The sequence below is a fragment of the Oncorhynchus mykiss genome, chromosome 15 (assembly GCF_013265735.2).
Source record: "Oncorhynchus mykiss isolate Arlee chromosome 15, USDA_OmykA_1.1, whole genome shotgun sequence".
Classification (NCBI taxonomy): Eukaryota; Metazoa; Chordata; class Actinopteri; order Salmoniformes; family Salmonidae; genus Oncorhynchus; species Oncorhynchus mykiss.
In genome coordinates, this window is record NC_048579.1 from 58,486,967 (window position 1) to 58,512,579 (window position 25,613).

The 25,613-nt window shown below is 43.5% G+C and overlaps 2 protein-coding genes across 2 annotated transcripts in view; both read left to right on the top strand.

Annotated features, from left to right (window-relative positions):
* LOC110490440 (FYVE, RhoGEF and PH domain-containing protein 6) overlaps nt 1-18,210 on the top strand; it is a 27,938-nt gene extending 9,728 nt beyond the window's left edge. Inside the window, exons 3-20 of the mRNA XM_036944821.1 lie at nt 1,720-1,837; nt 4,521-4,588; nt 4,728-4,758; nt 8,133-8,284; nt 8,436-8,592; nt 8,801-8,888; nt 14,918-14,968; nt 15,073-15,131; nt 15,224-15,295; nt 15,403-15,471; nt 15,662-15,745; nt 15,832-15,911; nt 16,065-16,167; nt 16,422-16,565; nt 16,680-16,782; nt 16,946-17,172; nt 17,272-17,420; nt 17,603-18,210. Coding sequence (XP_036800716.1) covers nt 1,720-1,837; nt 4,521-4,588; nt 4,728-4,758; nt 8,133-8,284; nt 8,436-8,592; nt 8,801-8,888; nt 14,918-14,968; nt 15,073-15,131; nt 15,224-15,295; nt 15,403-15,471; nt 15,662-15,745; nt 15,832-15,911; nt 16,065-16,167; nt 16,422-16,565; nt 16,680-16,782; nt 16,946-17,172; nt 17,272-17,420; nt 17,603-17,639 — 1,792 coding nt within the window. The 3' untranslated portion in view covers nt 17,640-18,210. The remainder of the gene's footprint in view (nt 1-1,719; nt 1,838-4,520; nt 4,589-4,727; nt 4,759-8,132; nt 8,285-8,435; nt 8,593-8,800; nt 8,889-14,917; nt 14,969-15,072; nt 15,132-15,223; nt 15,296-15,402; nt 15,472-15,661; nt 15,746-15,831; nt 15,912-16,064; nt 16,168-16,421; nt 16,566-16,679; nt 16,783-16,945; nt 17,173-17,271; nt 17,421-17,602) is intronic.
* A 3,285-nt stretch (nt 18,211-21,495) lies between these two features.
* Nucleotides 21,496-23,426, top strand: LOC110490443 (NADH dehydrogenase [ubiquinone] 1 alpha subcomplex subunit 12). The gene is made up of 4 exons (XM_021563836.2): nt 21,496-21,765; nt 22,069-22,151; nt 22,377-22,464; nt 23,130-23,426. Exons 1-4 carry the CDS (start codon nt 21,677-21,679, stop codon nt 23,302-23,304), a joined length of 435 nt encoding a protein of 144 aa, XP_021419511.1. The 5' UTR covers nt 21,496-21,676; the 3' UTR covers nt 23,305-23,426.
* The last annotated feature ends 2,187 nt before the right edge of the window (nt 23,427-25,613 follow it).

Below are 25,613 nucleotides of genomic sequence, written 5' to 3' on the forward strand. Positions count from 1 at the left end.
GCAGGAAATGTCTGAAAATCGCAGAAATGCCACACTGCACTCTGAACAGGGAAAACAAACCTCCAGCAACCACCAGCCTCTCTCTCCTTCTCCCTCCCTCCCACTCTCTGGCTCTCGCTTTTCTCATCTCTTCTTGTTCCTCTCCCATATCTCTCCCGTTCCCTCTCTCTCTGCCATCTCTCTCCCATCTCTCTTTCAGTTTCTCGCTCTCTCTCCTATTCCCAGTAAACCGCTTTTCGATTGACTCAGCGTAATTTAATATTTTGCTACTGTATTGGACACAAAAATATTTGCGTGTGTGGATGGGTGAATGGACTGGACACGGTCCTTGCTAACAAGAGTCAGGCCTCCCAACTCACTGTAATCACATCCTCATTCAAGTGTTCTTGTGTGTGTGTGTGTGTGTTTACCTCATATATCAAAAGGCAGTTGTGTGGGTGCAGTTGTGTGTGTGCAGTGCACGTGCGTGCTCAGAGCAGTATTTTGCTAAGCCACTCTGAGGCCATGAGATAAAGGCGGTCAGTCAGATTACAGGACAGGTAGAAAGACGGGCAGGTGAAGGGAAATATTAGACTCAAAGAGTTCAGCAGTAAAGAGCAATATGCAACAGTTCCACATATATCTAGCTGCCCAGATCTGGTACTCCAGTTGGATAATATTAGTGTTTATCGTTCACTGTGTGATTTTATGTGTTTCATCGTTTGAAAGCTGCTTGCATTTATGCGTGCTTGTGTGTGCGTGCGTGCTTGCATGCATGCATGTGTGTATGTGTATGCCGTTGTGGTTGTTTGAAAGAGTGTGTATGTGTGTCGTGAATCTGTAGTGTTTCCCAAGCATCTGAGCCTGTTCCGTTTATGTAACTAGCCTCAGGCAGTAAACAAGAGGCACTCTGTGCCTGACCCAGTGTGCAGGAAGTCCTGTCTATGGAGGGAGAGAGGAAGAGAAAGAGAGAGTGAAAGAATGGGAGAAAAGAGAGAAAGATGGGGGGTAGGGAAGAGAAATAGGGTATAGAGGGAAAGAGGAGGGGGAAAGAAGTAGTCAAAATAAAGAGAGTGACAGTATCTTATTTTACCTTTATTTTACTAGGCAAGTCAGTTAAGAACAAATTCTTATTTTCAATGACGGCCTAGGAACAGTGGGTTAACTGCCTGTTCAGGGGCAGAACGACAGATTTGTACCTTGTCAGCTCGGTGATTCAAACTTGCAACCTTTCGGTTACTAGTCCAACGCTCTAACCACTAGGCTACCCTGAGTCCTCCAGATTAGAAAGTAGATAGTACTTTGGGTTTGTTTGGTTCAAAATCCAGCGGTGATAATATCTCCTGGAAAGGCTGTGAAGCCAAGATGAAAACATTAGTGGCACAAACACATGTTGCTACTTGTGCCACTCAGCAGACAGACCTGTATCAGCTGACTGAAGAGCAGACTGGTGCCCTGCTGCCAGCAGACAGGCTGTCTGTGGAGTCTTCATGGAAACTATGTTTACCCGAGTACAGCTGTGGACAAAGTATTGACATCCGTGTTTCAGGCTGGTGATCATCTGAGTCCCATGGCTATAGAGACATTGTGCCAATTACTGTTTCCATAAAACGTTCAAAAGGCCATTCAGAAGTGTGTGTACGTGGTATGCTTGCATGGATATACTGTATGTGTAAGTGCACACACACTCTGGCTGATAACCATGAGGATAATACGGTGACCTTCCTGTTTTGCCTGCAGAGGCTGGCATGGATTGGACGATGCTCACTCTGAGGAGGAAGTCCACAGCTCTGACGAGGATGACAACAGCTCCACCTCCAGCAAGGAGCACCTGGAGCTATCAGAAGAAGACAGACAGGTAGCTATCTTTAATACACACACACATCCTTATGGGGTTGTTATTAACTGGGGATGGTCACACAATCTGCAACACTGGCTCAGGAGGACACGCTGGTACGCACACACACACAGATAGACAGTGGATGTGGCGGCCTTGTCAATAAGGTTACGGTAGGGCTCTTTAGATGTGTTTGCTCTGGTAGGTCCTATGGCCATGCAGTGAGGCGTGAGTGATAACAGACGGGATCTTACTGAGCCAGAGTAATGACAGTGATGACAGGTGGTATAACAGGAAGGATATTGGCAGGCATAACACGAGTGATAAGGACACCATCGGACAGGCGTCATGGAGCCAAAATGGGTGCTGGGCACAGGGCTCTATGAAGGAAAGTAAGGCAGGCGGGGATATCACACTGCCTGCGTGTGATGGAGCTGGGGTCTCGGGGGTCAGACATAGAGGGTTTATCGGGCAGGAATAACTCTGAAACTCCTGTCTGACCCTATGCATGATACTCTGAAGCAGCGTTTCTTAAAGTATGGGGTCGCGTACCTGTAAATTGTGGGTCGCGACTTATTGCATTAATTACTGGAATTGATTTGGCCAAGTGCAACTGCTCTCTCGGTTCAGTGCGCGAGGTAGAGGGGGATGCCCGTGTTCTTTGCGGTTTACCAGATCTTTTTTCTGCAGTTTTCTTGAAGCCACATGTTCTGACTGAGCTCAATCTTCATGAAATGGACTCATGCTAGCCACATGTTCTGACTGAGCTCAATCGTCATGAAATGGACTCATGCTAGCCACATGTTCTGACTGAGCTCAATCGTCATGAAATGGACTCATGCTAGCCACATGTTCTGACTGAGCTCAATCGTCATGAAATGGACTCATGCTAGCCACATGTTCTGACTGAGCTCAATCGTCATGAAACGCATATACAGCGATGACTTTGTCTCTTTCATACAAACTTTAAGAAATAACGAGGAGCACGCACACTGTGTTTTGTGTGGGGAAGTGTTTAGTAATGAGCCTCACAAAACTCACAAATGAATCAAATGACACGTCCTGACCAAACATCCACAGTATGACGGTAAACCCAGGGAGTTGCTTCGGGAAACAGTGCTTCGACAGTGGAAAAGTAAGTCAACTAACAAGGCATTGTTGTCATTTAATAACAGGTTATAATAAGCAGAAATAAGGGAGTACTGTCTCTCATAGTAGTATATGTGAGTTTATCTTTCAAACAATCCCCTGGCCTTGTAAAGTTAACCAGCTAGTAGCTAATGTTAGCCAAAGCCTGCTAACTAGCTACTGAGAGTGCAACCCTAAGAAACAGTACAGATGAAGATGAAAAATGCAGGCCTACTGTACATTTTACTGTATAAATTATTGTTGAAAACAAGTCTAGGTTGGAACTGTTGCTGTTACAAGTAATACTTTTTATTCTGAACTGGAATAAACTGTTTGAAGAAAGATTATTTTTGTGGGGCAAACACTCACAGTTCTGGGTTGCTCATCTGCAGCAGGAAGTGGTCTCCTGCCTGACTGAGAAAGCAGTAGATGTTCAGATCCAGTTTGGCACTACATACCTATGCAAGTCAGGGTTCTCAAGTACAGACACAGTGTTAATGCTGAGCATGACTTCAGTGTTGCACTGTCTAAAGCAGAGTCCAGAATAGACCTGCTTGTTGAAAACTTCAACCAGCCACACACCTCTCATTAGGACTGTGTGTGTGTATTTTCTGGTCTACATCTGTGTGATGTGATCAGTTTATTCCAGTTCAGAATAAAAATATATGCATTTTTAACAGCAGCAGTTTCAACCTAGACTCTCTATCAACAATAATTTATACAGTAAGATGTACAGTAGGCTTGATAAAAAAAAAAATCTGTACTGTTGCGGAGGTTTGCACGATCAAAAAGCCTGTGTGTGTGTGATCAATCTGTTTATTCCAGTTCAGAATCCAATCATTTATTGTATTTTAACCACAATAGTTCCAACCTAGACAGATATGTAAGAGTGTTTTTAATGGGGAAAAATAAACATGAAAAGATTTATGGGTATTGTTATTTGTTATGGTCTATATTGCATTTTTCTTTGGCATAAGGCAATGAAATGTACCGATATTTACGTATAGTTGCATATTTTCCTAAGCTTGGGTCCCAGGAAAACACTGGGTCCCAGGCTGAAAAAGTTTAAGAACCCCTGCTCTAAAAGCCTGTGTTTGTAACAGACAAAAACACGAGCACACACACACACACACACACACACACACACACACACACAATTAGGAGCAGGAGGCCCCTTCAGTCACACAAGGGCAAGGCCACTGTCCAAATTAAGACCACCCCATTTCCAGCCCAGACCACTCACTATCAGACTGAAAGGGGGAGAGAGAGTGAGGGAGGGAGAGTGCAGAGGGGAGAGAAGAAAGCTGACGTGGATAGAGAGTAGTGAGGGAAAGAGACGTGTGAAACGGCACCTCTGCTTTCGGACATAATCTCTGTTGAGTGTCTGTTTAGAAACAGCAAATGGACAGATTATTGTGCCTATGCATACTATAGCAGGACAGTCAGATGGTGGGCTGCAGTGACCTTGTAAGTGGAAGTATGTCTGTACCGTTTAGAATATGGTTAGCCAGCTTTTTACACTACATGGACTGAATGCTGTGCTTTTCTCTGTCTGTCTTTCTGTCTGTCGTTCCAGCAGGAGGATGAGGTGAAGAGGAAAAAGGTGGTGCATATCGCCCAGGAGATCATGAGCTCTGAGAAAGTGTGAGTACCCGAGACACACACACACACGCAATCAATGACTTTATCATGAGAATATACCACAGAATCTTTCCTTTTTTTTTGCGCTGGCTGTCTTTTTTTGTCATATATAATGTTTTACACCCATCTCCTCTCCCTTCAGGTTTGTGGACGTCCTGAAGCTTCTTCACATAGTAAGTATCACTTAAGCCTCTGGGCTTTTGATGAGCACCATATCTGCGTGTTATCTGTGTGTTCAATGGTGTTACTCAGCAAGCCTTCGACTAGCTGAGCCGTGTTGCCTTTCTCCCCAGCCCCTGAGGCAGTTGTCTCTGGTAGAACTGTTGTTGTTGTTGTTCCTGTTACACTTAGCAGGATCAGTGATAAACACTTAGACTCACATTTTCTAAATCATAAAGGAAGCTAAGGAGTCAAGCATGTGTTGCAAGTTTCAACTTTCAAGTGGTGGCTTTATAGAGTGGAAACATAGGCTAGAGTTGTTTCATTATATTTAATTACCGGCTAGCTAGCTCACTGCTCCTGCTTGGTGGGTGGAATAACGTCCCTGCTCTGTGCCTGTTTGGGTGAAAAGTGGAGCATGTAACCGTGACGACAGAGCTGGGTGCTTTGATGTTGGTCTCAGGGGGAGGTGACAGGTGTGTGTGGGATCTCTGATGAGTGTTGTTAACTCACGGTGGTAGTGTTGTGGTGATTACTGTACTGGTCTGGTCTACTGGGCAGGGCTGGGCTGTGTCAGGCTGAAGAGAGGCGGAGGGCTGTACCAGCCAGGTCAAACTGTCCTGGGCTCTGAAAAAGGATTTGATTTTGCAGCGGAAGATAGACTGTGTGTTGGATTTCAATATTTTAATTATTTAAAGGAAAAATGCTTTAAATGCTTTAATCCAGAACAAGGCAGTTAACCCACTGTTCCTAGGCCGTCATTGAAAATAAGCATTTGTTCCTTAACTGACTTGCCTAATTAAATAAAGGTAAAATAAAAAAATACAAATTTGTCTCGCATAGCCTTGTCTCTAAAATCTCTCTAAACCCACAATTTGTCTTAGACGGCCACAGGGTCGACATTAGATTTCCTCTTGGGAGTGGCTTTCAGACTGCCCGAAAGGGGAATTGCAGGTACACACACACACACACACACACACACACACACACACACACACACACACACACACACACACACACACACACACACACACACACACACACACACACACACACTGCCTTAAACAGGACCCACTATGGGACTAATTTTGAATATGGGGCATGAGAGAGACGGAGAGGGAAAGAGAGATGAAAGAGGGGGAGAGGGAGACTTAAAGAAAGAGGTCAAATCACATTCTTCAGTCTCCATGGCTGCCCCTGGCCACAGAACAGCTGCTTCCTGCAGTGAGTGAGTGGGTGGAAGACCCCCAGACATAGAAATGCCTCGGCTAATCCTGTGTGTGTGTGTGTGTGTGTTTTGGTTTCACAATTAAGACCTCCCTTATACCCTATAGGATGGTTCTCATTTGATATGTTGTGTACAATAATGTGTTGCATTATATTTTGACTTGACTTTTGACATGTTTTCTAGAGATACAGTTGAAGTCGGAAGTTTACATACACCTTAGCCAAATACAATTCAACTCAGTTTTTCACAATTCCTGACATTTAATCCTAGTAAAAATTCCCTGTCTTAGGTCAGATAGGATCACCACTTTATTTTAAGAATGTGAAATGTCAGAATAATAGTAGAGAGAATTATTTGTTTCAGCTTTTATTTCTTTCATCACATTCCCAGTGAGTCAGAAGTTTACATACACTCAATTAGTATTTGGTAGCATTGCCTTTAAATTGTTTAACTTTAGTCAAACGTTTCGGGTAGCCTTCCACAAGCTTCCCACAATAAGTTGGGTGAATTTTGGCCCATTCCTCCTGACAGAGCTGGTGTAACTGAGTCAGGTTTGTAGGCCTCCTTGCATGTTTTTCCAGTTCTGCCCACACATTTTCTATAGGATTGAGGTCAGGGATTTGTGATGGCCACTCCGATACTTTGACTTTGTTGTCCTTAAGCTATTTTGCCACAACTTTGGAAGTATACTTGGGGTCATTGTCCATTTGGAAGACCCATTTGCGACCAAGCTTTAACTTCCTGACTGAAGTCTTGAGATGTTGCTTCAATGTAACCACATCATTTTCCAACCTCATGATGCCATCCAGTTTGTGAAGTGCACCAGTCCCTCCAGCAGCAAAGCACCCCCACAACATGATGCTGCCACCCCCGGGCTTCACAGTTGGGATGGGGTTCTTCAGCTTGCAAGCCTTCCCCTTTTTCCTCCAAACATAATGATGGTCAGTATGGCCAAACATTTATATTTTTGTTTCATCAGACCAGAGGACATTTCTCCCAAAATTACGATCTTTGTCCCCATGTGCAGTTGCAAACCGTAGTCAGCTTTTTTTATGGCGTTTTGGAGCAGTGGCTTCTTACTTGCTGAGCGGTCTTTCAGGTTATGTTGATATAGGACTCGTTTTACTGTGGATATAGATACTTTTGTACCTGTTTCCTCCAGAATTTTCACAAGGTCCTTTGCTGTTGTTCTAGGTTTGATTTGCACTTTTCGCACCAAAGTACGTTCATCTCTAGGAGATGGAACTAGTTTCCTTCCTGAGCGGTATGACGGCTGCTTAGTCCCATGGTGTTTGTACAGATGAACGTGGTACCTTCAGGCGTTTGGAAATTGCTCCCAAGGATGAACCAGACTTGTGGAGGTTTACACATTTTTTTCTAAGGTCTTGGCTGATTTCTTTTGATTTTCCCATGATGTCAAGCAAAGAGGCACTGAGTTTGAAGGTAGGCCTTGAAATACATCCACAGGTACACCTCCAATTGACTCAAATGATGTCAATTAGCCTATCAGAATCTTCTAAAGCCATGACATTATTTTCTGGTATTAACCAAGCTGTTTCAAGGCACAGTCAACTTAGTGTATGTAAACTTCTGACCCACTGGAATTGTGATGCAGTGAATTTTAAGTTAAATAATCTGTCTGTAAACAATTGTTGGAAAAATTACTTGTCATGCACAAAGTAGATGTCCTAACCGACTTGACAAAACTATAATTTGTTAACAAGAAATTTGTTGTGTGGTTGAAAAACGAGTTTTAATGACTCCAACCTAACTGTATGTACACTTCCGACTTCAACTCTACATGTTTCGGTCCTTCACACTGCAGCTGTGTGTGTTTTATTGTGGGTGTGGGGCTGTGGTTGTGTGACAGTGTTCACCAGGACATTGGGACCATGCCCTGGTTGTCTCACCACTTCCTTCCACCTGGATGTGTGTGTTGGCTCACTGGGCAGTGTGAGAGTGCTGACTCAGTTGTGTGTGTGTATGATGCAGAGGGACTCATGTTTATGAGGTGATAACCAGGTGTTCCTGTGCTGTACTGTGTAACGTCTCTCTGCCCTGCAGCTGTGTGTTTGTGTTAATTAGTCTCCCACCACTCTGTTGTCGCTGTGTCAGTTCCCTTCATTCGTCTTTTGACATTAACCCCCTCGCTCCCTGCAGGATTTCCGGGACGCAGTTGCCAAGGCGACGCGTCAGAATGGTAAGCCGGTGGTTGAAGAGCGTATTCTAACCCAGATCCTCTACTACCTGCCTCAATTATACCAGCTCAACCGAGACCTGCTCCGGGAGCTAGAGGAGAGAGTGGCCCACTGGTACGCACCCTCACCATCATTATCAGCACCAGAGATACAAACTCAATTGACCATGCCAAGCTGTGGACAGCTGAACTCAGACCACAATGACCATCTCCCTCCCTCCACCTCTCTTCTCTCTGCCCCTCTCACCTCTCTCTCTGCTGTGTAGGGGGGACCACCAGAGGCTGGCAGACATCTTTGTTCAGAAGGGGCCGTACCTGAAGATGTACTCCACCTACATCCGGCAGTTTGACAACAACGTGGCTATGCTGGATGAACAGTGTAGGAAAAACCCTGGCTTCGCCGCTGTGGTCCGGGAGTTTGAGGTAAACAGCTGTGTGTGTGTGTGTCATAGGAAGTTCCTATCCGCATAGTTGATGATAGAGTGGTAAAATACGTGGGTGTTTAGATGTAACAAGCCAGACATAGTCTGAAGACTACATTGGCGCCAAGGACGTGGAGCTAGATTTGAGTATGTATACTGTTAATACTGTATGCAAATGTGTGTGACAATTCTCCTGTACTCTGTCCCAGATGAGTCCTAGATGTGCCAGCCTGGCTCTGAAACACTACCTGCTGAAACCTGTACAGAGAATCCCCCAGTATCAGCTTCTGCTCACAGGTACACACACATACACACAGATGGGGGGGGGGGGTTACTGGATATGCAGGGAGGGGGTGCTGTGCTGAAGAGTCTATATCGGTCTGCTAATACAGGACTAGGAAAGGCCCAGTGCACTGTGATTTACATTTTTTTTACTTTATGTATTTGACTGTTTACCAACATTTGTAACTTGAGTCTGATAATTATCTGTACAAAACAGTTAGTATGATAATACTTCTGGAATATAAAAATACTTGCCTGATATACGTTTTCCAGTTTTTTAAAATACTTTGCAAATGCAACTTATTTCTATGTGAAAACTGAAATGGTCGATTCATTCCTTTTCTATTTTAGTAGACGTTCTTATCCAGAGCAACTTACAGTAGTGAGCTCATACATTTTCAATCGAACACACAATCCTGGCAATGTAAGTGCCTTGCTCTACAAACTGAGCCACATCATCACCTCATCACAAACCACTTGATGTCTCAATGTACTCAATTACTGTATTGTCCATTGTTTTTCTTCATGCTGATAGAAAGTCTATAGGTACAAACCTAGATGACCAGCCTATGTACAATACAGTCATGTACATTTAGATTAAGTGGTTTGTAAGGATGGTAAACTAGTACTGCATAAAAAGTGGTTGTTTTCCATATTATTTGATCAAGAAAACGTCAACTCATCAACATTACGACCAGGAATACGACTTTCCCGAAGCGGATCCTCTGTTTGGTCCACCACCCAGGACAATGGATCGGATCCCAGCCGGCGACCCAAAACAACGGCGCCGCAGAATGGCAGACGGAGCGGTCTTCTGGTCAGGCTCCGTAGACGGGCACATCACGCACCGCTCCCGAGCATACTACTCCCCAATGTCCAGTCTCTTGACAACAAGGTAGACTAAATCCGAGCAAGGGTTGCCTTCCAGAGAGACAGAGATTGTAACATTCTCTGTTTCACGGAAACATGGCTCACTCGGGATACATTATCAGAGTCGGTACAGCCACCTGGCTTCTTCACGCATCGCACCGACAGAAACAAACATCTCTCTGGGGAGAAGAAGGGAGGGGGTGTATGCCTTATGATTAACGAGATGTGGTGTGATCATAACAACATACAGGAACTCGGAAGTCCTTTTGTTCACCTGACCTACAATTCCTCACAATCAAATGCCGATCGCATTATCTACCAAGAGAATTCTCTTCGATCATAATCACAGTCGTGTTTATCCCACCCCAGGCAGACACATCGACGGCCCTGAAAGAACTTCATTTGACTCTATGTAAACTGGAAACCACATATCCTGAGGCTGCATTTATTGTAGCTGGGGATTTTAACAAGGCTAATCTGAAAACAAGACTCCCTAAATTTTATCAGCATATTGAATGTGCGACCCGGGCTGGTAAAACCCTGGATCATTGTTATTCTAACTTCCGCGACGCATATAAAGCCCTCCCCCGCACTCTTTTCGGAAAATCTGACCACGACTCCATTTTGTTGCTCCCCGCCTATAGACAGAAACAAAAACAGAAAGTCTCAGGTCTGTTCAACGCTGGTCCGACCAAACGGATTCCACACTTCAAGATTGCTACGATCACGTGGACTGGGATATGTTCCACATAGCGTTGGACAATAACATTGATGAATAAGCTGATTCGGGGAGCGAGTTTATTAGCAAGTGCATTGGTGATGTTGTACCCACAGCGTCTACTATTAAAACATTCCCCAACCAGAAACCTTGGATTGATGGCAGCATTCGTGCAAAACTGAACGTGTTAACCACTGCTTTTAATCAGGGCACGGTGATCGGAAACACGACCAAATACAAACAATGTAGCTATTCCCTCCGCAAGGCAATCACACAAGCTAAGTGTCAGTATAGAGACAAAGTACAGTCGTGGCCAAAAGTTTTCGAGAATGACGCAAATATTAATTTCCACAAAGTTTGCTTCTCAGTGTCTTTAGATTGTTTTGTCAGATGTTACTGTGGAATACTGAAGTATAATTGCAAGCATTTCATAAGTGTCAAAGGCTTTTATTGACAATTACATGAAGTTGATGCAAAGAGTCAATATTTGCAGTGTTGACCCTTCTTTTTCGAGACCTCTGCAATCCGCCCTGGCATGCTGTCAATTAACTTCTGGGCTACATCCTGACTGATGGCAGCCCATTCTTGCATAATCAATGCTTGGAGTTTGTCAGAATTTCTGGGTTTTTGTTTGTCCACCCGCCTCTTGAGGATTGATCACGTTCTCAATGGGATTAAGGTCTGGGGAGTTTCCTGGCCGTGGACCCAAAATATCGATGTTTTGTTCCCCGAGCCACTTAGTTATCACTTTTGCCTTATGGCAAGGTGCTCCATCATGCTGGAAAATGCATTGTTCGTCAACAAACTGTTCCTGGATGGTTGGGAGAAGATCTGGGGGATTCTCTCTCTGAGGATGTGTTGGTGCCATTCTTTATTCATGGCTGTGTTCTTAGGCAAAATTGTGAGTGAGCCCACTCCTTTGGCTGAGAAGCAACCCCACACATGAATGATCTCAGGATGCTTTACTGTTGGCATGACATAGGACTGATGGTAGCGCTCACCTTGTCTTCTCTGGACAAGCTTTTTTCCGGGTTCCCCAAACAATCGGAAAGGGGATTCATCAGAGAAAATGACTTTACCCCAGTCCTCAGCAGTCCAATCCCTGTACCTTTTGCAGAATATAAGTCTGTCCCTGATGTTATTCCTGGAGAGAAGTGGCTTCTTTGCTGCCCTTCTTGACACCAGGTCATCCTCCAAAAGTCTTTGCCTCACTGTGCATGCAGATGCACTCACACCTGCCTGCTGCCATTCCTGAGCAAGCTCTGTACTGGTGGTGCCCCGATCCCGCAGCTGAATCAACTTAAGGAGATGGTCCTTGCGCTTGGTGGACTTTCTTGGGCGCCCTGAAGCCTTCTTCACAACAATTGAACCGCTCTCCTTGAAGTTCTTGATGATCCGATAAATAGTTTATTTAGGTGCAATCTTACTGGCAGCAATATCCTTGCCTGTTAAGCCCTTTTTGTGCAAAGCAATGATGACGGCACGAGTTTCCTTGCAGGTAACCATGGTTGACAGAGGAAGAAAAATGATTCCAAGCACCAGCCTCCTTTTGAAGCTTCCAGTCTGTTATTCAAACTCAATCAGCATGACAGAGTGATCTCCAACCTTGTCCTCGTCAACACCCACACCTGTGTTAACAAGAGAATCACTGACATGATGTCAGCTGGTCCTTTTGTGGCAGGGCTGAAATTCAGTGGAAATGTTTTTTGGGGGATTCAGTTCATTTGCATGGCAAGGAGGGACTTTGCAATTAACTGCAATTCATCTGATCACTCTTCATAACATTCTTGAGTATATGCAAATTGCCATCATACAAACTGTGGCAGCAGATTTTGTGAAAATTAATATTTGTGTCATTCTCAAAACTTTTGGCCACGACTGTAGAGTCGCAATTCAACGGCTCAGACACGAGAGGTATGTGGCAGGGCCTACAGTCAATCACGGACTACAAAAGGAAAACCAGCCCCGTCGCAGACCACGATGTCTTTCTCCCAGGCAAACAAAACAATTTCTTTGCTCGCTTTGACGACAACACATTGCCACTGACACGGCCCGCTACCAAAACCTGTGGGCTCTCCTTCACTGCAGCCAACGTGAGTAAAACATTTAAACGTGTTAACCCAGACGGCATCCCCGGCTGCGTCCTCAGAGCAGGCGAAGACCAGCTGGCTGGTGTGTTTACGGACATATTCAATCAATCCTTATCCCAGTCTGCTGTTCCCACATGCTTCAAGAGGGCCACCATTGTTCCTGTTCCCAAGAAAGCGAAGGTAACTGAGCTAAATGACTATCGCCCTGTAGCACTCACTTCCGTCATCATGAAGTGCTTTGAGAGACTAGTCAAGGACCATATCACCTCCACCCTAACTGACACTCTAGACCCACTCCAATTTGCTTACTGCCCCAATAGGTCCACAGACAGCGCAATTGCAATCACACTACACACTGCCCTAACCCATCTGGACAAGTGGAATACCTATGTAAGAATGCTGTTCATCGACTACAGCTCAGCATTTAACACCATAGTACCCTCCAAACTCAGACCCTGGGTCTCGACCCCACCCTGTGCAACTGGGTCCTGGACTTCCTGACGGGCCACCCCCAGGTGGTGAGGGTAGGTAACATCTCCACCCTGCTGATCCTCAACACTGGGGCCCCACAAGGGTGTGTTCTCAGCCCTCTCCTGTACTCCCTCTTCACCCATGACTGTGTGGCCATGCACGCCTCAAACTCAATCATCAAGTTTGCAGACGACACAACAGTGGTAGGCTTGATTACCAACAACGACGAGACGGCCTACAGGGAGGAGGTGAGGGACCTCGGAGTGTGGTGTCAGGACAATAACCTCACAGTCAATGTCAACAAAACAAAGGAGATGATCGTGGACTTCAGGGAACAGCAGAGGCAGCAGCCCCCTATCCACATCAACGGGACAGTAGTGGAGAAGGTGGAAAGTTTTAAGTTCCTCGGCGTACGTATCACGGACAAACTGAAATGGTCCACCCACACAGACAGCGTGGTGAAGAAGGCACAGCAGCGCCTCTTCAACCTCTGGAGGCTGAAGAAATTCAGCTTGTTACCTAAAACACTCACAAACTTTTACAGATGCACAATCGAGAGCATCCTGTCGGGCTGTATCACCGCCTGGTATGGCAACTGCTCCATCCACAACTGCAAGGCTCTCCAGAGGGTAGTGAGGTCTGCACAACGCATCACCGGGGGCAAACTACCTGCCCACCAGGACACCTACATCACCCGATGTCACAGGAAGGCCATAAAGATCATCAAGGACAACAACCACCCGAGCCACTGCCTGTTCACCCCGCTATCATCCAGAAGGCAAGGTCAGTACAGGTGCATCAAAGCGGGGATCGAGAGACTGAAAAACAGCTTCTATCTCAAGGCCATCAGACTGTTAAACAGCCATCACTAACATTGAGTAGCTGCTGCCAACATACAGAATCATCTCTAGCCACTGTAATAATGAAAAAATGTATGTAATTAATGTATCACTAGCCACTTTAAACAATGCTACTTTATAAAATGTTTACATACCCTACATTACTCATCTCATATGTATATACTGTACTCTGTACCATCTACTACATCTTGCCTATGCCGTTCAGCCGTCGCTCTTTCATATATTTTTATGTACATATTCTTATTCATTCCTTTACACTTGTGTGTATAAGGTAGTTGTGAAATTGTTAGGTTAGATTACTTGTTAGATATTACTGCATGGTCGGAACTAGAAGCACAAGCATTTTGCTACACTCGCATTAACATCTGCTAACCATGTGTATGTGACAAATAACATTTGATTTGATTTGGATGTTTTTTGTCTTTGCTCATGACTTTGCACCTTTTGATGGAAGTTGGAACAGGGTTTTGTTCTTTCTGGATTCCCTTAGAATGACTATCGCAGAGAAAGGGACAGGGCAACAACTCTTGCAATTCTAACTATTGAATCTTGCAATATACTGTTCTTAATCAAATCAAATTATACAAGTTTTTCCCAAAGCAGAGTTTTTTTTGCACGTGCTACAGAGGTCTGTCTATATGTGTCCGCTAATACTAGTTGAGGCCCAGTGCACTACTTTTGTATTTATTTGTATTTTATTTTCAGGGGGTGTTGCAGCACCCTCACTTTCCGCGGCTATGGTGCTGTTGCATCCCATGGAGCCCGCACTATTTAGTGCATCGGCAGCACTCTGCCACCTAATGGACACAGTGCACTACTTGCACTATTTAATGCATCGGCAGCACTCTGCCACCTAGTGGACACAGTGGACTACTTGCACTATTTAGTGCATCGGCAGCACTCTGCCATCTAGTGGACACAGAGTGTAACAGCAGACACAGTTCTCCACATGTATAAACTGATTATGTAAAACATACTGTATATAGCATGATTTAGTGTGATCTGGGACTGATGTAACTCCCTGCTCTTCTACAGATTATCTAAAGAACCTTCCTGAGGACTCGTCTGACTACAAAGACACGCAGGGTGAGTGGAACAATGTTGATCAGGCTGTGTGTGACAATGTCCGGTGTGATGCCATTCTCTCTCACAGACACTCTCACGGCATGTTAATCATGTTGACCTTACAGCTGCTCTGGGCATAGTGAAGGAGGTGGCCAACCATGCCAACGACATCATGAAACAAGGGGTGAGACGTCACACCATGTCCATCCTCATGAGAATTCGGCCAAAGGCATCCCATTGCATTTCCTCTGACCCCGGTCTGTCTTTATCTTTCAGGATAACTTTCAGAAGCTGATGCACATTCAGTACAGTCTGAACGGACAGCATGAGATTGTTCAGCCAGGCAGGGTGAGTGTCCAGCACTATGACACGCACGCACACACACACACACACACACACACACACACACACACACACCTGTGATCTCATCTGTTGTGATCACTTCTTGTCCCCAGGTGTTTCTTAAGGAGGGCACTCTGATGAAGCTGTCCAGGAAGGTCATGCAGCCACGGATGTTCTTCCTGGTGAGTACTGACTGATGCCTCCGGGGTAGTGGAGGTCTCATTGTGATACCTGACCCGTTACTGTTACAGTTCTGCAGTTTATTTAGAGTCTGGCTTAGTTCACTTCCAACACTGTCTGTAGACCAGAACATTACCCCCTAAGTATCTGTATGTTGATGTGGCGTGTGTATCTATCTGTCTCTCTCTCTAGTTCAATGACACTCTTCTGTACACCACTCCAGTTCAGTCTGGTCAGTATAAACTCAACAGCATGCTCTCTCTGGCGGGCATGAAGGTGAGTATAGGCAGGGCTGAACACACATTTACCCTTGACAAAAATCTTCTAAAGCCTCATCGAAAACATGTGTTTATTGTGTTCAGGTGAGTAAGCCCAGTCAGGAGGCGTATCAGAATGAACTGAACATTGAGAGTGTGGAGCGCTCCTTCATCCTGTCTGCCAGGTGAGTACCTGCTCACTGACACACCTGAACACCTGAAGGTGGCGCCTAACATTATGGACATTCTGATGAGTTACCCTTCTAATTGGTTGTGGGTACAGTTCCAATGGCTTTTGATTGGTTACAGAAGTTTCTGTTGTTGTTTCTGCCTGGCAGCTCGGCCACAGAGAGAGATGAGTGGCTGGCGGCCATCGCCACGGCGATAGACGACCACACCAGGAAGAAGATCACCTTCATCTCCAGCCGGAGTCAGGAGGAGGTGAGGCAGTGTGTGTGTCAGGAGGAGGTGAGGCAGTGTGTGTGTCAGGAGGAGGTGAGGCAGTGTGTGTGTCAGGAGGAGGTGAGGCAGTGTGTGTGTGTTTCGTGAGTGAGCATGCACGTGCTTGTAGCATGTATAGTTCCAGCTCATTCGACTGACTGAATATGGGAACACTCAGATCCCACTGTTACCATAGCCAGTATAATTTTGCTACAATCCACTTGTTATGGCTATAACCGTCTCTCTCTGTGTAGGCTGATGGCGTGTGTGACAGTGGGGCCCCACTGGGTTCTAAGGCCCCTATCTGGATCCCAGACTTGAGGGCCACCATGTGTATGGTCTGTACCTGTGAGTTCACCCTCACCTGGAGACGCCACCACTGCCGAGCCTGCGGGAAGGTAAGTTTAGGACAAGGGCCCTAGTTTACAATGTTTCACTACTATACTCCATATGTGTGTGTTTGTGTGTGCCCGTGTGTGTAGTGGTTTTCTCACTCACTGTGTGTATTGCAGGTGGTGTGTCAGACGTGCTCGTCCAGTAAGTTCTATCTAGAGTACTTGAAGAACCAGCCGGCTCGTGTGTGTGACCACTGCTTCGTCAAGCTACAGGAGAACAGTATGCGTCTTTTACATGAATACATATGAAATATTAAAGTGTTTTGACTATTTCAAATATTAAAAATGGAATGAATTGAAGTCATGATTTAAACCCTGTGTTGTTTGTTATTGTGAATTCAGTATGTATGTCAGAGGGTGCTTTGTGTTTGTGTGTTTCCTAGGTGACCGTGTTGCTTCTGGGGCACTGTCTCCTACTGGCAGATCTGGGGGATTCTCTTTCTCCAGGAAACAGAAGAAGATCCCAGCTGCTCTCAAAGAGGTGTCTGCAAACACAGAGAACTCCTCCATGAGTGGCTACCTACAGAGGTCAAAGGGAAACAAGAAGCAATGGAAGAGGCTATGGTTCGTCATCAAGAACAAAGTCCTGTACACCTACGCCGCCAGCGAGGTAACACCTACGCCACTCTAGTCACAAACACATATTTGTGCATTGTGTGTGTGTGTGTGTGTGTGTGTGTGACATGTGTACCTCTCTCCCTCTCTCCAGGATGTAGCTGCTCTAGAGAGCCAGCCTCTGCTAGGCTTCTTCCTGCGGGAGGAGAAGTGTGGCCCTTTCCAGAAGCTGCAGTTTAAACTGTACCACAAAAACACCCTGTTCTATATCTTCAAGGCTGACGACATCCCCACTGCACAGAGGTAATGGAGTATTAGAGTATTCATCAATCAGGAGGGGACCACGCTGTAACAGATAACTCCGGAGCGTGGGAGGGTGAAAGCATTCATATAGTTATTTTATCAATATAATGTTTATTGATGAGTTTATTTTTTCCCAGGTGCCAATATAATAAAGTTTGTTGTGTTTCTCAATTTTCTCTCAGGTGGATAGAGGCTTTCCAGGAGGCCATGATTCTTTAACACCTAAACCAGTCAGCTCATGTCCTTCCCCTGGAGCCAGTTGAAGGACACCTTTTGATCCTTGTCCTCTAGACACGTCAGGGGTCATCAGCTCAGGAAGCACTCCCCACACCCCGAGCCCTGATGAACCGGTCTGGCTGCTCACCAGGAGACCCCAGAGTCCCAGTGGTGTGACGAGCAGACATCATTGTCTTTCTGGTGGAAATATGGACTTTGTGTCAGCTCTATATTACATTCATTGTAAATGTTGGGATCTGTTGAAAATGTGCCCTTGGTCAAACCACCATGCTTCCAGTGGAGTTCTGAGGTTATGGGCGTGTTGAGCCTCATAGGCTGCATATCTATCTGTTCTGGATCTTAGATGGAATCGTTAGGTGTCACAGCTGTGGGTCAAAGGTCATGTCCTGAAGCGTGTGCGTGTGGAAGTGTTAACAGAATTGTTGTCTGTGGACAGCCTGCTACCTTATACAGGGGTTCCCACAGTCCACAAAAAGCCTTGAAAGTCATTGAAAATGATTTGATGTAAATTGCTATTGATTTACATTATCCCTGAAAAGTTAAAGGATTTTGTTATTTTCTTTGGGAAATGTAACATATTGTAAGAAAAGTATCAACTCAAATATTGATGAATTATGGAAATTGGAATGGCGATTAGAGTATGAACCTTGATGGGATGGATACCAGTTACAAAGAAGGGTGAGACGCAGTGCGTTCTCTCTGAGTAGGGAAGCTTCTCTAGTGCACTGCCAGTGGTTGGATTCAACTGTGAAAAAACAGGGTGCCACAGAGACACAGGAGATGAGCATTTTGCTCCTTAGAAATATAGCAAAATTACAGGGGTCGGTTTATATTGTTATTCTCTGTTAGGCTTAACTCAGTACATCTACCACATGTATAATGCAGTATACTGGATAAAACTGGAAATGGCATAAGTGTCAATATTTTACTACACAACCTATAGAACAAATGCATTTTTAAAGGGTATTTGTTAGACTCAGAAGCGGTGGTTGGGTAATATGTAGAATTGGGAGAGTAAAATGTACTTTTTTTGTGTGTAAAAGTCGAGAGCTAATATTTATATAGAACTGTACATTTCTCAATGTCCATAATTATGTGATTTTAGAAATATGATTTATTTGATAACGGATACTATCTTTGTCACTTTTGTAATAAGTAGTAGCTACCTTTTGTATTGTATGCCATGATGGTTGTAAAAGCACGTGTTGTAACAATGCCTCACTAGTTTGTTTTAAACTGCCACAACAGACTTGTTGGATTCATTAGGAGGAATCTTTTAATCCAGGCCTCATTTGTATAATTTTTTTAATTGAATAATTTAAAGTGAACAGATTAGAAAATAATGTTTGTCTTTTGAGGTAGACATGGAATGGAGAATGAAATGTATCCCTTAGGAATTGCTCACTAGCAATAAAGCAACATCCAGACAGTGCCTTAAATATGCGCAATTATTTTGTAATGATATAGATACAGAAAACTGTATTTAATTATCTGGTGCATTGTTTAATTAATTATTCATTTGAATTAGGATATTCTATTATCACAGTGACTACTTTGGCCGGCACATCTGACATTAAACAGTGTAAATATCCATTATGTATTTAAGTTGATTTTTTTTTTTAGTTTACATTTAGTACTTCAAATGTACTAATCAGGTTGCACTACTACACCATTGTGGCAGGTGGCCTTATGGGAAATGAAGTTTATAACACAGAAACATTAGGGATAATTCAAAACAGATAATATTTTATAGAGACTAAATGTCCCTCCACCCTTATACACAATCACTAGAGAGCCATCGTGTCTCATCTGTAAATAATATTTCTGCAGAACTGTCAGGCACCACTTTTTAATGAAACCTCTGAAAGTGACTTTGCATCATGACTCAATTTCATGCTTTGAGACATCAAGGGACGAGGGAGTTAGTAAATCTTTCCACCTTAGATTGCTGTCACTGAGTTATTTTATTACATACTACTGATTGATGTGTGGGTGCAGGCATGTCTTTGTGGGTGTGGATCTTTGCATGTGTTTAAGTTTGACACTGATAAAGAAGTCTTCCTCGGCTGTCTTATTTCTGCTTTGAGCCCAGTGATCAAAGCGCTGTGTTGAGGAAGATAAGAGTATTTCAAAATATGACTCATATTTACTCCAACGCTCACTCTGTGGGTTTACTCTGCACTTATTCTTCCTTTGAATAAGATTGCTCTGCATATGTACAGTGCCTCCAGAGAGTATTCATACCCCTGACTTATTCCACATTTTGTTGTGTTGCAGCCTGAATTCAAAATATATTAAATATATTTTTTTTTGGGGGGGGGGGGGGGCATGGGTATTGAAAATTAAATACAGAAATATCTCATTTACATGTGTATTCACACCCCTGAGTCAATACATATTAGAATCACCTTTGGCAGAAATTACAGCTGTGAGTCTTTCTGGGTAAGTCTCTTAAGAGCTTTGCACACCTAGATTGTACATTATTTGCACATTATTCTTTTAAAAATTCTACAAGCTCTGTCAAGTTGGTCATCGCAGCACAGCCATTTTCAAGTCTTGGCATAGATTTTCAAGCCGGTTTAAGTCAAAACTGTGACTCAGCCACCCAGGAACATTCAATGTCATATTGGTAAGCAACTTATCTTTTAGGTTATTGTCCTGCTGAAAGGTGAATTTGTTTCTCAGTTTCTGTTGGAAAACAGACTGAACCAGGTTTTCCTCTAGGATTTTGCATGTGCTTAGCTCTATTCTATTTATTTTTATCCTAAAAAAAACTTCCTAGTCCTTGCCGATGACAAGTATACTCATAACATGCTCTAGCCACCATCATGCTTTAAACTATGAAGAGTGGTACTCAGTGATGTGTTGTGTTGGATTTTCCCCAAGCATAACGCTTCGTATTCAGGACATAAAGTTAATTTATTTGCCACATTTTTTGCAGTTTTACTTTAGTGACTTATTGCAAACAGGTTTTGTAATATTTTTATTCTGTACAGGCTTCCTGCTTTTCACTCTTTCATTTAGATTAGTATTGTGGAGTAACTACGATGTTGTTGATCCTTGCTCAGTTTTCTCCTATCACATCCATTAAACTCTTTAGCTGTTTAAAAGTCACCATTGGCCTTATGATGAAATCCCTGAGCAGTATCCTTCCTCTCCGGCAACTGAGTTAGTAAGGACGCCTGTATCTTTTTAGTGACTGGGTTAATTGATAAACCATCCAAAGTGTAATGTTCAAATGGATATTCAATGTCTGTTTTTTTTTACCCATCTACCAATAGGTGCCTTTCTTTGCGAGGCATTGGAAAACCTCCTTGGTCTTTGTGGTTACATTTGTGTTTGAAATGCACTGCTAGACTGAGGGACCTTACAGATGATTGTATGTGTGGGGTACAGAGATGAGGTAGTCATTCAGAAATCATGTTAAACACTACTATTGCACACAGATTGAGTCCATGCATCTTATTATGTGACTTGTTAAACACAATTTTACTCCTGACATTGTGGTGTTTTGCGTGTAGGCCAGTGACACAACATCTGTAAAACAACCAAATGTGGAAAAAGTCGAGGGTTGTGAATAGTTTCTGAAGACACTGTATGAAAGTATTTTTTAAATGTATTTTATTATAACTAATTACATTTAGCTTCTAAATGATACTTCTATATTAGTCATCACATTTTGCTCCCAAGTAACGTTAAGATACACTTGAGACAAGACTGTTAGCATGGTTACATTATTATTATTATTATTTTTACAATAGGTTACCATCAAATTGTTTCTAGTATTGAGACACTTCAAAATGGACAGTTAGGTGGTAGCATTTTCTTACTACGGTTTACTTTACTCGTTTACTGTCATCACAGAACAGAAGAGAAACAGGGCTTGAAACGGCTTGAAATGCTGTTCGTAGACTAACCACTGTTAGACTTGAAACAATGGACGGAACTGTTGTGGACCGAGAAGCGTTTCATACGGAAAGTACAACAGTGTCCGTTACCCAAATCAGTCCCGTCTGAAAATGGCGGAGTATATACATGTCGTTCGAAGGGCTTTGGGACAGTTAGGAGGTCACGGTGGTGTGAAAGGCTTATTTGTTCAGTTATTCAGGTCAGTTGAAGAGCGATATAATGTGCTTTGTAATCTATAGAGGTGGTTGTCACTTTCAATGCATTTACTCGAGATAAATAAGTGTCCCCGGGTCGACAGGCAATCTGCTAGCTAACTTTCTATCGTTAACTACTGTAGCTGGCTAGAATTGGTAAACAAACGGATTCACTGCTCTTTTTAAAATCTGTTTTAAGGCTACTTGATTTTGTGATCTCTGACCTGTATCCGGTCTGACAAATTAGACATAGTGCTAATGGACTAGCCAGCAATTTATCTAACTTGGAGTGACTTATTTTGTTACAGGGCAAATGATGTGAAAACGGGAGCGCTGATTGGCGTGGACAAGTATGGAAACAAGTACTTTGAGGACACACGCTACTTTTTTGGTAAGGTTGAACAGACCGAAACCTCAGCTCACATTACCAGTGATGGCCTTCGGCTATGTCCTGCAGTGACAATCATCATATTATCTCTGAATGTAGTCGGCACATATAATATTTTCCATATGGAGTTGATTGGTCAGAGTGTGGGGAAATCAAGTAGTAGAGGTGTGGTAGAGAGGGCTGTTCAAAGACCTGTAGAGTACTCAGAGTAACACCTCTCCTTGTCAGGTCGTCACCGCTGGGTGATCTACACGACAGAGATGAATGGAAAGAACACCATGTGGGAGGTGGATGGCAGCATGGTGCCCGCTGAATGGTAAATACATCTTACTTGGTTTGACACAGGTGGAGTTGCCTTGATCTCAAATCAAATCAAATTTTATTTGTCACATACACATGGTTAGCAGATGTTAATGCGAGTGTAGCGAAATGCTTGTGCTTCTAGTTCCGACAATGCAGTAATAACCAACAAGTAATCTAACTAACAATTCCAAAACTACTGTCTTACACACAGTGTAAGGGGATAAAGAATATGTACATAAGGATATATGAATGAGTGATGGTACAGAGCAGCATAGGCAGGATACAGTAGATGGTATCGAGTACAGTATATACATGAGGTGAGTATGTAAACAAAGTGGCATAGTTAAAGTGGCTAGTGACACATGTATTACATAAGGATGCAGTCGATGATATAGAGTACAGTATATACGCATGCATATGAGATGAATAATGTAGGGTAAGTAACATTATATAAGGTAGCATTGTTTAAAGTGGCTAGTGACTGGGCCATTGCCATGTTGGAGATACTGGCCTTCATAGTAAAATTGCTGACAAAGTTCTGAGTATGGAATTGTCATAGATCTGGGTGGTACTCATTGAGTTGATGTACTGGTGTCTTAATTGTGTTTTTACCGTCTAAGAACCTTCTATTGATGAAATGAGTACCTGATGCTAACTCCCAATCTTAAATCACCTCAGGCATCGCTGGCTCCACTGTATGACAGACAACCCCCCCACCACACACCCTCCTACGCCCAAGAAGTTCCTGGCGGAGGTCCACCAGTTCAACGTGAGTGGTTCGGCCCAGGCGTACGTGCCCTACTCCACCACCCGCAAGAAGATCCACGAGTGGGTGCCCCCAAAGGCTCAGTGACCCTGCTTAGACCTGACCTCTGACCCGTGACCTTGTTCTGTAAATGATGAGTGTGATTTCCTGTGTGTGCGTTCACCACCACATCTTTGCTTCTAAATAAAATCTAATCTATATGGACACTGGTGATGACTCAGTCCTTATGTGTGAAACTGTGGGCTGTTATGTCACTAGTGACTTGTTGGCTGACTAATGACCAGCTCTCCACAAGTATGACATAAAAATGTTAGCAACATGAGTTTGTTTGAGATGTTTTTTAAGACTGACTGAGACTGGCCCATTGTTGAGGGGCAGATTATGAGGTAATGTTTCTCTGAGGGTGTTAGATGGTCTGATTTGTGTGTGTGTTGCAGACAGCAGGATATTGCTGAGCTGAGAAAAGGCTGCAGTATTTAACATGGGGGTAATAGGAGCATGTCTGATCAGATGACCATCATATCAGGGTGATATTGTGGGCAGGGTGTTGTCACATTCACACAGGCAGACACACTCACACTCCCAGCTCCAGTCCCTCTGTCCTCTCGGGGACTGCTGTGCTATGAGAGGTGAGTTGACTCCAGTACCAGTCTGAGTTGGCAGACAATTTTCTGATGTCAATGTCTAGTTAAGACCATAGTTTGACTCTTTGGTGGTGCAGAAAATAAATACTGTATACTGTATTAGTCCCTAGTAAATCTTTTCATATGGCGTTGGAAGTAGATATTTTTATGCACTGGAAAAATTGCAGAGTTTATCTACTTGTAGGCATCATAATAGCTATTCTACTGTAGTCTGTACCATAGTAAGGACATTCATATTTTCAGAAGCAGCTTGGTTACTCAGGGTTTACCGGTATTCTAACCCTGCCTTTGCTTCCAGTGGTCTTGGCTGTTAGATGAGAAGGTTTACGCTGTCAACGCTATTTGGCCGTGGGGTCAGTGAGGAGGCAGAGAATGAGGTCAGTCTCTCTATCCCTTTATATGGCTGTTTGAATCAATTTGAAATGCCCCCTCACTGAAATGAAATGACATGGCTGGATAGGCGAAACCCTCATAAATATCCTACATCCCAAATGTGTTACTATAGTAGTTACTTCAAGGGAGAGAGGAAGGAAGGATGCATGTTTAAGGTCCAATGCAGCCTTCTTTTTAAATCTCAATATAACATCATTTCTGGGTAACAATTAAGTACCATACTGTGATTCTTTTCAATTAAAATGTTCAAAAAGAAACCAAAATAGCTGATTTTCTTAGATTTAAAAAAATATGTTGTATACTGTTTTTTTCTTCTTCCCCCCCCCCCCCCCCCCCCCCCCCCACACACACACCTATCTCCATAAACCGCCCTCTTATGATTTCCATGTGCCATATGTTTTTCAACTGCGATGTGATGTTTCACTTACATTCTGAACCTGTCTAATCGCATAGTGTATACAGATTGTAAGATAAATATTTTTACTAAAAGTATTATTATATTGTTAATTGATTGGACAATGGTTTTCTAAATCTCCCAACACTGCTATTTGGAGGGTTAATTTCAGATAAATGTTGTGATTTTTCAGCCATTCCTGAACCAGTGACCAGAAACATGAAAAATAGCTTCTTAGCAAAGAATAATTTCTCAAATTAGAATTTTGCTTGGACACTCTAGGAGTGGTTTGAGTTGGGAGGAGAACAATTTAAACTAGCTGTTATTGGCAGAGAGGTTTGGAACTATCGTTCTTATTGGTCTATTAACTAATTTACCAACTGGAGATGTCACCAGGCAGACCAAAACTGCATCCCACCAAAGCAGGCTGAAATTTAAGGTGGCCTTTTCAAACAGCTACAATTATAATAATTTTCACAATTTCACAGTATTATTCCAACCTCATGGTGTGGAAATATATATAAAACACAGAAAAGTCACGTTTTTGACTGCACTGGGCCTTTAAAGATTTATTGGAAAGGGGCCACATAATTTTCTCCTTTCCACTTTCTGTCTGTCAGGAAGACCTGTAATGACTGATCCATCCACCTGGGGTCACTGTGTCCCCTGATAAAGTCGGCATTCAACTCACACCTCAGCTATATCATAATTACATCAAACACAATTCATGAGCACTTTGCTTTTGAGCATGTAAATTGAGAAGCTCTTTGTTGATGTGGAATAACATTGCCGCAAGTCAGCAGTTCCAGGTGTTGCAATATATCCAGCTACCTCTGACTAGAATGCGACCGGCTTTCATTTGGAAGCCAGTCACATAGGCACCAGGACGGGGACCGGGGGACAATCTCATAAAGATCCTGAGTAATCTTTTGGCGCCTTGCGGCTGAGCTTTATCGCCTTGACTG